This window comes from Urocitellus parryii, chromosome 9 (genome assembly GCF_045843805.1).
Source record: "Urocitellus parryii isolate mUroPar1 chromosome 9, mUroPar1.hap1, whole genome shotgun sequence".
Taxonomy (NCBI): Eukaryota; Metazoa; Chordata; class Mammalia; order Rodentia; family Sciuridae; genus Urocitellus; species Urocitellus parryii.
The window spans coordinates 135633731-135648828 of NC_135539.1; the positions used below are offsets into that span (position 1 = coordinate 135633731).

Sequence of the window (15098 nt, forward strand, 5' to 3'; positions counted from 1 at the left end):
ACTTGCATGGTGTGTCTGAGTACCTGAAATGTGGCTGATCCAAATTGAGCTGTGTTGTAATTATAAAAACTTCTGATTTTGAAGATGTAGTATTAAAAGTAGAATATAAAAATATCTCATTGATAACTTTATATTACATGCTGATATGAGAATATTTGGACTAAATAAAATTTAAAATTATATATGTAGCTTACATTATATTTCTTTTGGGCAGCGTTGGTTCATAAGGACAGAAACCAAATATTTTTCACTTTCTACAATATCTAGCATAGGACTCAATTAAATTCTAACCCTAATAATTACATACACAATCTCTCTCTCTCTCTCTCTCTCACACACACACACACAATATTCACATTTAACATGCAAATAGTCAACTGTTTAAATTTAGCTGGGGAAGGAGAAATTACTTTATAAAATGTGATAGTCTTATTTTCTGATGAAGGGCAATTTGTTCATTCAAGAAATTAGGCACCTACAATGTGCTAGGGATCAAGCTAGGTGCAGGGGATTATAGAATAAAGACATAGGCCTTGATCTAAAACTGCTTATATTGTAGCTAAAAAAAATATTGAGTCAAATTTCCCCCAAAAAACATTAAAATTGGGACTTTAGAATTTCAGGAGAAAAATAACAACATAGTAGGTATCATCCTTATCAATACTAAAAAATTAACATTTTAGTAAGCTATTGTTAGTTCTGTAACCTCTGCTGAGATATACTAAGCACCCCCTCCCCTTTTCTTTTTTGGTGCTAATCTAGTGCTCTACCATTGAGATAAACTCTCAACCCCCAACTTTTTAAAATGCAGGCAACGGCCAAAGGAATGAAATGCTAGCATTAAGAACTTTAATTATAAATATAATTTGTTTAATAAATTACCAATTTTCCTTTACAATTAGTTAATTTTTAGCAACAGAAAAGCAGTTAAAATCATCAAATCAGAACATGACAGTAATGAAATCATAAAGTTACTGGATAGAAAATCTTACTTTTTATTTTTTGTTTTTTACCTCAAAGCAGAAGTCTTGCCCAAGGATGCTGCTATGAAGTGGTTTTACTGCTACGGGCTCCCCTCGACCAAGATCCAGACATTCTACTGTGCTGCAGGGGCTCAGCAAGGATTCATGAGAACGTGACTCTTTCAGTTTAGGCAGCCCACGAGCCCTAAATGTAGAATATATTTCAGGTAGTGTTACCTTGGCCAACAAGGAAATGAGGGTCTAGTGCAATGAAGGCTTATGAAAAATGAACAAGTATGTAAGGACAAAAGTACAGGAGGAAAAAATTAAAATTTTATAATAATCATATTCATGTGGCACACATAACCATACAACCATGTGAACATGGACATATTTTTTTTCAACAAAGCACAAAAACACAATAATTTTACTAGTCTCAAAGGAGCTCAAAGCTCCTCCACAAACATTATTTTTTATCCTCATTCTTATATTGGAAGATGCAGAAATCTATGCTATTCAGGTTATATCTCCTCTTAAAGCACTGACAAAATAGTGGTTGAACCCTCATTTTGTTTCTTTTTACTCTGACAGAATAAATACACACACACACACACACACACACACACACACAGCCAAACTTTTTAGCATAGGACTCCCTCAAAGGGAGATATCCTGATTTCCACCTCAATGTGGAATTCTTTTCTGGCAAGGTTTTACTTCTATCCATGCTTCACAGTACAAATGTGAATAACATAAAAAAATGCCTTGAAAAAGGTTCTCACCATGAAAAAATATGCCCAAACTCTTTCATATAGAAGAACAGATCTTTGTTGACACTGTTCAAATGTTCTGGCTGATTTTATTTCCTAGTTGTTTTAAAAAAGAATGTGGGAATCATGCTTCTTGTCACTATAGGAGTTGGTATTACAGTCTTTCCTCTTGAAAGAATTAAAGGAGTGAAACAATATGAAGTACAATATTCCTGAATCCAGAACTGAATGGTTATGCAGTTTTACTCAATAATTATAGTATTTATTGACTGAAACACCCAGAATTAAATACATGTATTTCAAGTAGAAGTAGTAAGTAATAAGAATAAAAAGAAATGCCTGTGTAAAGACATTTGTTTTTGTAAAGTACACTAAATAAACTACTTCATTCATTTCTTGAAATAAGCAGGGTAACATTAAATGGAACTGAAACACTAATGCCAGAGTAGTATTTAGTTAAAAAGTTATATGATTCAAGAAACTAGATTCAAGAAACTAGCATTAAAGACTGTTCTTTCTCCATTTCTATTTGTTTCAAACTCTATGAAATAAGAGACATCTAAAACTACTAGGACTTTATTAGTCCATTCTTTTCTCCCCAACAAAATCAACTGCCATTTAAAGATTAGGCTGAAAAAAAATGTGTGTTCTGATATTCAGCAATTTTTAAAGTAAAGAAGTCCACATTATATATCCTACTAAGAAGGCAAGGTAAGCATAAAAGGTACTAATGCCATAATGTATGTAAAAATATAATACTGTAAGTTTCACATTTATTTCTCTTTGTGCTTCTGAGTAAGACATTGACATGTTTGTAGTAATGTGCTGCAAATATAGCACATCAATTATAAATAAATAAATGCTAAATTTTTTTTGCTTTAATTATATCATATAACCTTTCCCTATATGCTACACGAAGCCAGGGTGGGGCAATGGGACACTACTAACATCTTTCTTAAACAAATATAAAACAATTTCAATCCATCTTTCTCAGAAAGAGTTCCTGGAGGGAAAAGCCTCTCATGTTCTAGGGGTGAGCATTTTACCAGGAAAGATTAATTTATATTGTAAACAGGAGGAGGTATGCCCAAAAGCTAACCTTTACTTTTTAAATTCTCCAGGAAAAGTTTTCTAAAACACAGTTATTTCAAACAAAATAAATGTCTACCTACATGAAACAATTGTACAGCCACCTGGCGGTGCAACCCCAAATCATAGCGATGCCACATGTCCAATATAGCAAGTCACTTTCTGAACTACATCTCAGAAAACGATTCTCTGTTTAGAAGACAGAAACCAATAGAAGATGGTTTCCCTGCTGACTCTGGTTACTGATACCATCTTTGGATACATGCTATCCAGGTGTTATTCAAGTCTTCAACAGAAGCAGAGCAGAAAGGCAAACACTGAACAAGAAGTCATCTTCATCCAAACGCTGCAGGACAAGTAGTATGCCTTCCTCTCTTCCTTCAGGCTGCATCTAGCCCCTTGGGTAACACAAACAAGGTACCTGGGCTCAAGGCTGGGCCTGTTGCCATGGTGCTACACCTATAAGGAGATTAGACCTGGAAGGCAGCAGGAAGAAGCTTCGGCTTGAAGGACACAGAGAGTATGCTCTGCAAACTTGGCAAAGGTGACTATTTTAAAACAGAAAGGAAGGAATGTTGAAGCCCCTACCCATTTCCATTAACAGTTTTCAGTCAAAGCTGGTAGAGCAGAAACTGAGGCAACTCTGGGGGTAGAGGAGAATCTCATATATTAAAAATTTGATTAGGAACAAATATAATTAGCTTTAGCTTGCTTCATATATGATTCTTAATCTCTCACTAGTAAGTATTTCTACATTCTATCTTGCAAGTAAAATCTTTCTCTCACACTTCTGTTTCCTCTAGCTTATTGTTTCTTATTGTGCTTACCCATGAACTTATCTGGGTTACACATGTGTTCTTCTTTCAGAGGAAGGTGTATAAAATTATTTTTTCATTGTGTTTCCAATGCAATCTAACTTCCAATAGCAGCCATAAACATATTATAGTGAACTGTCTGGAATTATAACTTAACTCTTCCTAATTACTGAAATTTCGATTATTAATACATAGTTCAGAATCTCCCATTGTTCAGTATGTGAATATATAACCATATGAATCAAAAGCCAAATTACTCACATGTTCAACATTACTATTGAATAAATAAGCAAGCCCTTCCTGAATTAGGAAGACAGTGTCTCTGTGAAGACAGAAGTAATTCCCAGTAAAGCAAGATTACAGTAAACAGGAAAATCGAGTAGCCTGGGAATGGCTCAGGGTGGTGGTGGGAAGCATTTTCTGTGCAAATATTTTGATATAAAAGCATCGGTAACCCCAAGTCTTTACTTTTTCTTGTATCTTCATATGAATTGATTTTTCTTCAATCTACTATCTACAGAGTTAGAGCAGCCATGTGGCACCACAGTTTACTCCTCCAATGGAAAGTAGAATTTAATGGGAGAATGATGAGTTTAAAACTAATTTTTTTTTCCAGTCCATTCTGACATTAGGTTTCATTAAGAAACCTAATCCAGCCTCAAAAGTAGATGTTGTAAGTCCCTCAATCCCTGGCCAGGTTCTTTTTCTGACTGATTCCCCTAACCCCTGCACCATCAGCCTAAATACCATATAAGAATAATTCAGGGTTCCAATATGACTATTTCTTGATTTAACTGGAAAAATGCTTCCAAGAGGGCAATTTTACTTCTAACTAAGGAACACCACTTACATTTCTGTTTTTTTTTTATTATTATTTTTTTTATTGGTTGTTCACAACATTACAAAGCTCATGTTCTGTTTTAATGTCATCAGCACCATGAAAATAAGGGTTAAATATCTAATTGCTTTGCTGTTGAAGATTACCTGCTACTTCTGACCTATTTAAGAGATAAACTACAGGGCAAAAGAGGCTTTCTGTTACTACTATGTTGCTTTAACCCTCATCCCTATCTGAAATCAGTCTTAAAAGCTAAAAGTAAAGGCTGGGGAACCAACACCCAACAGTAGATACACTAATGAAGGAAAATAAAAAGGAGTAAAATAACTCTGATTAGTGCAATTTAAAATAAAACACAGCTGGATTTTTCTCAGCTTACCCATTCAATTTTTTAAAAAAGCCACATTCCCCACCACCCTAGCTCCAATGATGCTTGGACGTGCTTGCTCAATCTGCCACATGTTTACAGAATCAGTTCCAAATTTAGGAACTGGGAAACTTTTAATTAAAAATGCTTATTGCCACACAAAATCCTGGACTCAGTGCAGGTGAGTTTCTGCTTGGCTTGGCAGTTATGATTCCAGATGGCTTCACTGAATTCCAGAAGGGACAGTTTAGATAGCAAGATAGATGCAGCAATATACCTATGTTTTAACCAGTTTGTATTCCTAAGGCACTCATTTTGTTTGAAAATTTCCCAGGTAGTAATGAAAAATATTCAGTATCAATAAATTTATATGTAGTCCAATAAGGTTTTAAAAAATTGCACTGAGATCTTATTTGGGAAAACTGTAATTATACCTGCTCTCCAGATTTCATTTTTTCCAATCAGGTATTTTGCAAAAGTAAACATTGTAAAAATTTCCCTCCCTGGACTGGGGTTGGGGGCGGGGTAGAGGAAGTAGGGCTCATTCACAAGAGTTCTATTGTGTACTAAAACAACGTGTCTTCGCTGAGGATTTCGATTTATGGTTTATGCACTGCAGGTAAAGCCAGTATAGTGTCCCTGCTGCTCATGTTACTTGCTGATTTTTATGTTAGCTTAAAAATATACACCACATAGAAAGCTATTTATGGAAGCACAGTCTATGCCGAAGATCTTCCTCTCCCTGCTCTCAGCCTCCAGACAGGATGGTCTAATGAGCTCCGCTGCTAAGGATAAAGAAAGATATTGGTCAACCTAAATTGTCACTTAAAGTGAGCAAATGCATGGTAAGAAAATTTGTCATCACAGAAAAAAATGATATCCCATGTACATGTAATGAAGGTGAATGTAAGGAGAAGGATTATAAATATTAAAACATGTTCTGGGAGTAGAAAATTCTACTTCCCTTCAATATGACCGACACTAGGGAACAAATTCTTTATAGAAACTGCACTATATTATAATATGCTTTTTTGGCTCTGAAGTTGCAAATGGATTAAGATCTACTAGTACCAATTATATAAATTGAACACAACTATATTGAATTAAAAAAAACATGAAATCAAACTTCACTTATAATCCAACTCAATGAACATATTAAAGAGTGAGTGAAAAGACTAAATATTTTTTTCTTTTATTGAATTTAATTGCTAGAGTTTTAACTTTACTATTGCCTTAAGATTAAGGTTTAGGGTGAAAGATTAATAAAAGAGGAAAGAACCAGAGAAGTTTAAAGACATTTACATTTTAATCATTATTAAACTCAGAATAATTTGCTTTCTCATTAGGCTAATAAGTGAATTTCTGTATAGATCCATCTATTTATCCAATAGTTACTTGCTATGTACTGCACATAGGCGTTCTACTAGAGGTAGGTGCAAGAAACACACAAGATAAGAAGAAAGGCAGTTTATATATAGTCTAGAGAGTTAACAATGCCTTGTAGTACAATGAAATTAAACTTATGAAAAAGAATGCAAAAGAGGCTCTATCAGTATTTAGGGGATCTTAAATTGGAGGTTCAGATTAGATTTCTTGGAGGAAAAAGTTAAGTGAAGTTGTGACCTTCAAATGGATGGACTTCATAACATGCAAGTGTCCTGCCAAGAGACCTAGATGGAATGGATAGTATGTGAAAAGACCTGTAATAAAAGTATGCAAAGCCTGGTGTGCTGAGACACTGAAAGAAATTCAGAGTGCAGCCCTTGTGTAGTATGGATGTGGTGGGGACAGGTGGTTGGTAGGAGAGTGGTAAATCATGAGGGCTGAGAGAGATCATGATAGGATTTGCGGTAATGGGCTTTTCAGTTTGATCACAAGACCAGGGGATGAACATATGAAGGTTTTGGGTGGTAGGAGGGGAATGACATGATCAGATGTGTATCTTAGCAAGACTTCTTTGGCTAAGGAGAAGAGAAAGAAAGGGGTACAAAATGGAGAGAAAAAGTGAAAGACTAAGAGACTAGTTCATAGATTATGGTAGTAATCTAAGTAAAGATCATGAACTAGACAGGCAAAAATGGGTAAGAAGTAGATGAAATTAAGAGATATATAGGACAAAATTAGGCCTTGGTGACTGCAACGTTGTCAGTGTCAGGGAGAACTGTAAAATCAAAGATGACTGGTCATTTCTGTCCTGAATGACAGGATAGAAAAATGGTAATGTCCTTCATGGGAATAGGAAATATGAGGCAATGCTGGTTGAATTGAGAGTAGAAACGAAAGCAAGTTTTATACAATTTGGGTTTGAGGTTGCTGTGGCAATAGATATGAATAGTGAAAGAGGACATGTGGAAATAACCTGAGGAATATCAACATTTAAATCTATAAAACTGACAGAGATTGAGAAATACGAAAGAGAAAAACTAGGTGTTTCAAGTATCATAAAAAACCCAGAAATGAGAGGTTTCAGAGGCGGAAGACTGTCTACTATTATAGAAAATCAAGTGTGTTAAGAGACTAATACTAGCCCCTGGATTTAGGAATTGAGAGGTAATTGGAGACTTTTACAAGAGGAGTTTTTAGGGAATGGAAATAATGACAAATGAAATTGCACTGGGTTGGAAACAAAAATAAAAAAAAGCAAACAAATCAAAAAACCAGATGGGATGTGAAAAAATGGAGCAAAAACAATTGTCTGAAAAAATGGCAACAGTGAAATAGCTAGAGGGAAACTAAAAAAAAAAAAATAAATATATATATATATATATATATATATATATATATAAAACATGTTTTAATTTTTTCCCCTAAAACAAGAAAGTGTTAACACTTTTGGTAAAATTCAAGAGTTCAGAAGGATAGATGGCAAAGAACAAATAAGGGTACCCTTTTTGATCTCCTATAGAAAATGCCATTACCAATTCCTATGAATTCTTCTAGAATTTTTTTTATATAGGCAGCTCTCTCTTGCCCTATTTATACATATACAAAATTTTAGAAATTATGTGTTTATTATAGGAATATATTAATATATGATATACCTAGCCTAGTTATCTCATTAGATCAGAAGCCAGCTTGTCACAAGTTATGAAGGATTCATTTCTGTTTTCTGTAAAAATATCAGGATGTCTGTAGGGGCTGGCCACTAGTTGATGTTGTAAAGCTGATTGGAATGCCTGCCCGTGCCCTGAACTCACCCATGTCCGGTTTTCCCTGACCATATAACAACCCTTTCCTAAACCTTAGTGATGCCTCATAAATTCTGGCCTTCCCTGGCCGGATAACGACCCTCTCTGAGTCTCTAAGATCTCCATAAATTCTGATGCTGGGGCCAGCAAAAATGTAAACTTGTGTTATGCTCCTCAGAGTGTTGTTATCTGTAACCCCCCTTTGTGTAACTTTTGGGGCTATAAAACTGGGCCACAAAGAAGCCTCGCCGCTGTCCTTGGCTCCCACGATTTTGATGGGCAAGGCAGCCAGCTGGTCGAAATAATAAGCTTGCTTTAATTTGATTTTAATTGGAGTCAGTGGCCTTTTCTTGCATTGTGGTCTAACAATATATTCATATGTATTTAAATATATACATATGCATGTATTTTTATACATATGTACATTTGCATTTATATTTATCACAAATGGGATTCTACCATACTTCAAATAAATTTTTTATTAGAGCTTTATGGTTATACCCAGTAGTTGGGTTCATCCCGACAAACTCATACATGCATAGAAATTGATTTCGGTTCATGATTTTGGACTTCTGTCCACACTGGAACACATAGACAGAACTTGTCTCTTTTTAATGAACACATGATATTCCTTTATTGGCCTTTAGCAGTTTAACCAGTCCCTGAAGACAATCTAAATTTTTCCTTTTTTCTTTTTCTTTTGTGATTATCACCAAAGTTTAAAAAAGTATCTTAGTAGATCTTTTTTAAAATATTTTTTTAGTTGTAGATGGACACAATACCATTATTTTATTTATTTATTTTTATGTGGTGCTAACATCGAACCCAGTGCCCTACATGTGCCAGGCGAGCACTCTACCACTGAGCCATAATCCCAGCCCTAAGGTACATTTATTTTTATGCACATGCGTGTGTATACACACACACACACACACACACACATATATGTATACGTTCATAGTTTGAACTTTCCAATGTGAAACTGCCAGATCAAAGGGCATATACATTTAAAATGTTGATATTAAGGGCTGGGGCTGTAGCTCAGTGGTAGAGTGCTTGACTAGCATGAGCGAGGCACTGGGTTTGATCCTCAGTACCACATAAAAATAAAATAATATTGTATCTATCTACAACTAAAAAAAGTTTTTTAAAAAGATAGATGTGCTAAGATACTTTTTCAAACTTTGGTGATAATCACAAAAGAAAAAGAAAAAAGGAAAAATATCTTCCATAAAAGATTGGTATCCATTTAAAATCCTATCAACAGTGCATGATTCAATTAGAAACTTCAATGGGACTTTAGACAATAAAATAAAGAATCCTTAATTGACCCATGACAGTAACCTGGTAAGAGAAATTCTATAATTTATAGTCAGATTATATTGATTAATTAAGGTATGGAGTTCAATAATTTCTGAGTTGTCACTATAACCAAGTATATATACCATATTGAAAAAGATTGTTCTATTGTTATTAATGTCAGTTTTGACATTTTCTATTTCAGGTTAATATTTACCATTTCCTTAATAGAACTGGCATTGTGCTAGGAGACGGGGATACAAGATTATACCCTTGAGGAGCTTCCAATCTTTAGCAGTAAACAGAAATATGAAAAGATAAATTAGCATTTAGTTCAATAATTGCCGCAGTCTGGCTGGGCACAAATCACCAGCCACTCAAGTAGGAACAAACTTTATTTCCGAACTCCCCGGAACGCCACCCACGCGGCCCTTCCAGGAACCCCACACACCAACCCAAACTTCCTCCACTGGAACTTCACCAACCAACTCGAACTCCCCAGGAATCCCCTCAAGAACTCCAAAGTAGCGGGGCAACCCCCGCCCCCAGGCGTACAGCAGGGGTCTATATACAATTGAATACAAAGCCAGTTTCAATCCAGCATCATCCTGTCACAGCTTAATTTAATTATCATCATCTTAATGGCTCGCCTCTCAACCATTACTTCTGGCAAAATGCCAGGGGCCATTCCGACTGGGCTGTGGCTCTCAACAAATAATAATTGGCATGGATAGGTAAGTGAGGTAAAAACTTAGTCTACGATGATGTTTGGGAAGAACACAGAAAAAAAGTAAGGGAGCATAAGAGTATTGGGTATTGCTGCATGAGTAGGAATTAGAAGCCTGACAAAGGACAGAGTATAGGAATAAGGAATGACAACTGGGTTAGAGGAATAGCAAGATTAAAAAGGGAAAAATATGAAATAATATGAAATTATAAATGAAAGACCTGGTATGTTTGGTAGGAGATAATGCTGGGTTAGGAAAGGACTGGGCCATATTTTTGCATGTTGTATATTATGCTAATGATTGTACATTTATAAAAATATTATAAACATGTAATGAGATATTGAAATCGAAGTTTTAGGTAGCAGAATACAACAATTACTAATAGGGCATTATGTAAAATTGTGGATGTGTAACCGACGTGATTCTGCAATCTGCATTTGGGGTAAAATTGGGAGTTCATAACCCACTTCAATCTAATGTATGAAATATGATATGTCAAGAGCTTTGTAATGTTGTGAACCAATAAAAAAAAGAAAAGAAATCGAAGTTTTAATGGGAGATACACAGATAAAACAGATGCAATACTTTGCTTTGAAGTGAAGTACTAAACAAAACTGTAATATTTATAAGCAAAATGTTTTAGAACCAATTACACTACCTTAATCTTCTTGTTTAGATAAAGACTTCAAAAAGTGACCGGAGAATGGAGAAAACATTTTATGAGAGAGAATTTTTGGAGAAAGCTAGGAGACTGTATCCTCTCCCATCGGTACAATGGATATGGATAGGAGATACAGAGAAGATAGGGTTTGATTTTATCTGGGAAACCTAGATGATGAGAAATGTGTTAGTAGCAGAGCAAGCGAGTGTAGATGCTTTTGGATTAGCCTGCACTCCTAAAGGTTGTCAGGGCAAAGAATGTGAAAGTGTTTCCTGTGGACCACAGGACTGCAGGGGTAGAGTGCAGAGCAGCAAGAACTCCTTCCTAGAAAGAAGTCACAAGCAAGTGCCTGGAGAAAAATTGAGTCTGCTCAAGTCAATAAAACCCTAGGAGAAAAGTTCCTTAGGGATGAGAAATTTCTGAAGGAATCCCCAAAGCAGCCCATAAAGGAAAAATCTGCCTTAAACATCTGCCAGGCTCAGGGAACATGATGGAAGTCTAGAACTTAATAATTCTTTTCTTTCCTTCTTCTTTCTGTCTCCCCTCACCCAAATCTGGACGGCACCTAAAACCATGTTTGGTAAACTGGATTAGAAGTAAGTTGTCTAGCATACTTTCCACTCCAAAGGCAGGCACACTACCTGTAACTGGCTTGGCTGGGATAAAAACTATAAGCCTACAGTTTTGATTAATATTTTGCTTTTTTATAAACCTGAACATTAAATAACAGAGTACTTACACTCTTGGGCAAGAGAAGTGAAAACTTATGCTGACTCAAAAACCTGTACACCATTATTCACAGAAGTTTTATATGAAATATCAAAACCTACAAGTATCCCAAATGTCATTTGATGAATGAAAATTAAATTCTACTATATCCATACAATAGAATCCATACCTGAGAACAAATGGAAATGACCACTGATTATATGTAACAATTTTGATGGATCTCAAGGACATATACTTAGTGGGGAAAAAAAGCCAATCTCAAAAATGTCACATACCATATGATTCTAATAATACTCCTGATACAATAAAACAATGGAGATGGAAAACAAATTAGTGGTTGCTAGGGCATAGGAGGTGGTTATGACTGTAAAGGGGTAACACAGGGAGTTATTTTTTAGTTATAGAACAGCTTTTTATCTTGATTGTGGTAGTGGCAATACAAATCTTTACATAGGATTAAACTGCATAGAACTACACACATACAAACAAATCAATGCTGGTAAAAACTGAATTAAGTCTGCAGTCTAGTTAATAATACTGTACCAATGTCAATTACTGTTTTTTATATCATACTATAGTTATATGATGTCATTATTGGCTGAAGGAATGGTCTGTAGGACTCTTGTATTATTTTTACAACTTGCTGTGAATGTAAGAATTCAAAATAAAAAGTTAAAAATTTAGGAGAAAAAAATTAAGGAGAAAATCAAGAGGCTGAGTACACTTTCAAGTATCTCCTGACAAAGAATAAGTAAATTATTTTAAAACCATGCTTTGTTAGTGAGCCTCATAACTGAAGTCACTACTGTGAAGGTTTTTATTTGAGGGACATTTGGAGTGGGTGAGAAAATTCTATTCTACCTGTTTATCTTTACCTCAACTCTTTGCTGAATTTAAGTAGCACTTTCAAAGTAAGGTTGGCAACCTAGCAGGCACCTGGAGTCCTGGAATGCCTGACAATGTAGTATGACCACTGTTTTTAAGCATTTCCTAGTTTTAAGTGCATTTACCTGCAAATGCAATGATTTTATTTTCTTTTAATGCTAAGTAATATTTAAGGCAAAACTATCATAGTCTTCACATCCCAATGTTCCCCACCATCCTTGCCAGCTCCCATGACATGGTTTAACGTAAAAATGCTGCCAATATTGATTCTAGGAAATCCTTTTACAGGCTTTTATCAGATTAGAAAGCTTTGAAACAATGATGACTTTGTAACATTCTATTGATTTTATCTCTATACTTTCCATTCCCATTACCACTATCCTTGGAGCCTTCATTATCTTACAATAGCTTTATGCTAACTGATCTTCCAAATTTAGTCTCTTCAAATTAAGTGACCTAAAATTACAGATTCCATAGTGCTGGGTTATTCCAGTCATAGCACAATTCTTTTTTTAAAATATATTTTAAAAACTAATTTATCTATTTGTTCTAATTTGTTATACATGACAGCAGAATGCATTTCAGTTTATAGTACACAAATGGAGCACAATTTTTCATGTCTCTGGTTGTACACAAAGTAGAGTCACACCATTCATGTACTTAGGGTAATGATGTCTATCTCATTCCACAGTCTTTCCTACCCCCATGCCCCCTCCCTTCCCCTCCTTCTCCTTTGCCCTATCCAAAGTTCCTCCCTCCATTCCTCCATTGTTCCCTGCCCCACCCACTTTAAGGATCAGCATCCACTTATCAGAGAAAACATCTGGCCTTTGTTTTTTGGGGGATTGGCTAACCCTCACTTACCTTGATATTCTCCAACTCAATCCATTTACCTGCAAATGCAATGATTTTATTTTCTTTAAATGCTAAGTAATATTCCATTGTCACAGCACAATTCTGATTAGGTCATTTGCTTATTCAAAAATGTTTAAAGGCTCCTTATTGTTTATAGGCTAAAATATAAACTCCTTAGTATGATATTAAAGAACTGCCCTGGGTAAGGAGTACTGGGTTCAAAATAATTTTTACTCAGAATTTTAAAAATATTTTCCCACTGACTTCTGATTTTCAATATTTCTACTGAGAATTCCAATATCATTCCCCCCCCTACCCAGTATGTACTTCCATCTCTTTTGTATGTAATCCATTTTTTTCAATAGAATCTTTTTAAAGATTCATTTTCTAAACCTCAGTGACTGACATTTCATGATGAAATGTGTGTGTTGAGGGGTATTTTTTCATTCATTTTCCTGGGAATGTGGTGGTCCTTCCAATCTGGATATTTATGTTTTCTTGTCTGAGGACATTTTCTTTGACAATTCCCTGCCCAAAGTTTTTCTTTGTTCTTTTTTTTCCCCTGTAATTCTTGGGTCGAATCTTTCATTTTCTGTTTTATTTTCTGAGACAGTGACTTGAATTTAGCTTTTATATTAATTTCCAAATTCTCTTCTTGATTTTCTTTTTCTTATATCATCTTGTTATTATTTCATAGATGTACATTCTTATCTTTTGAAAACATCCATTTTGCTTGTGAAGTTGTTTCTGGCTTCATAAGTTGCTCTGTTTCTTCTGCCACCCCCCTCCTCCAGTATTTGTTTATTTTAGTATCTGTCTTTCATTTTGGAATTTTACCTTAATATCTGTAAGACACTTGATTGTTTAAACTTTAAGAGAAAAACACTTAAAGAGTTGAATGTAAGATTTGTGTGCTGAAAGGGAGCATACAGACTAAGGAGCTTCACTGAAGAGTACCTCCTGGGCCAGTTTTTCTTTTTTAAAGAAAATCTTTACTAAGATATAGTTCATACACCATAAAATCTAACCATTTTCAATGTACAGTTTTTTAGTATATTCAGAGTTGTACACTCATCACCACAACCTAAGCTTAAAATATTTTGATCACTCTAAAGAGAAACCCCATGCTCATTAGAAGTCACTCCTATTCATTACATCCAACAAGCGGAATCTTCAGCCTCTGGAAATACATACTGGCAACAATTAATCTGAGGATTTACTTATTTTGGACATTTTATATATTCAGATGGAATCATATAATACATGCTTTTGTGACCACTGCTGTCTTTTCTTTTTTTTTTACATGGTGCTGGGGAATTGAACTTGGGGTCTTATGTATGCGTATTAGGCAAGTGCTGTACCACTGAGCTATGACAAGCTTCTTTCACTCAGCATGTTTTTTCAAGGATGAAAACATTCACATATGTAATAGCATGTATCAGTACTCTATTCCTTTTCATGAAATGCTAATATTTCATTGTATTGATATTATCATATTTTGAGTATCCATTAATCAGTGGATGATGGACATTTGGGTCATCCTGATTTTTTGACCATTAGGAATAATGCAGTTATCCATGAGCATTATTGTACAAGTTTCTATTTGGACATGTGTTCTCATTTCTCTTGGATTTACCTAGGAATGGATTTGCCAGCTGGGATGTTAATAGAGGAACACAAATATCTTTTTATGTGGGGTGGTTTAGTTCTCTAGTGTACTTCATGTTAAGGGTAAGCCTTAGCTGGGGCTATAGGTCAGTCAGTGGTAGAGCCTGCCTAGCATGTGCAAGGCCCTGGGTTTGAACCCCAGCACCACACACACACACACACACACACACACACACACACTGTAATCCTGACCTCTGACCTTCTAAAGCTGGTTGGCTTAACCTTTCCAGAATCCTGGAAATAG

General features: G+C 35.2%; 1 protein-coding gene across 4 annotated transcripts in view; it reads right to left on the minus strand.

Moving 5' to 3' along the window:
* Nucleotides 1-15098, minus strand: part of Rasal2 (RAS protein activator like 2) — a 346050-nt gene that overhangs the window by 45135 nt on the left and 285817 nt on the right. For all 4 annotated transcript variants that reach the window (XM_026388446.2, XM_026388445.2, XM_026388444.2 and 1 more), the window contains exon 6: nt 1014-1167. In XM_026388446.2, coding sequence (XP_026244231.2) covers nt 1014-1167 — 154 coding nt within the window. The remainder of the gene's footprint in view (nt 1-1013; nt 1168-15098) is intronic.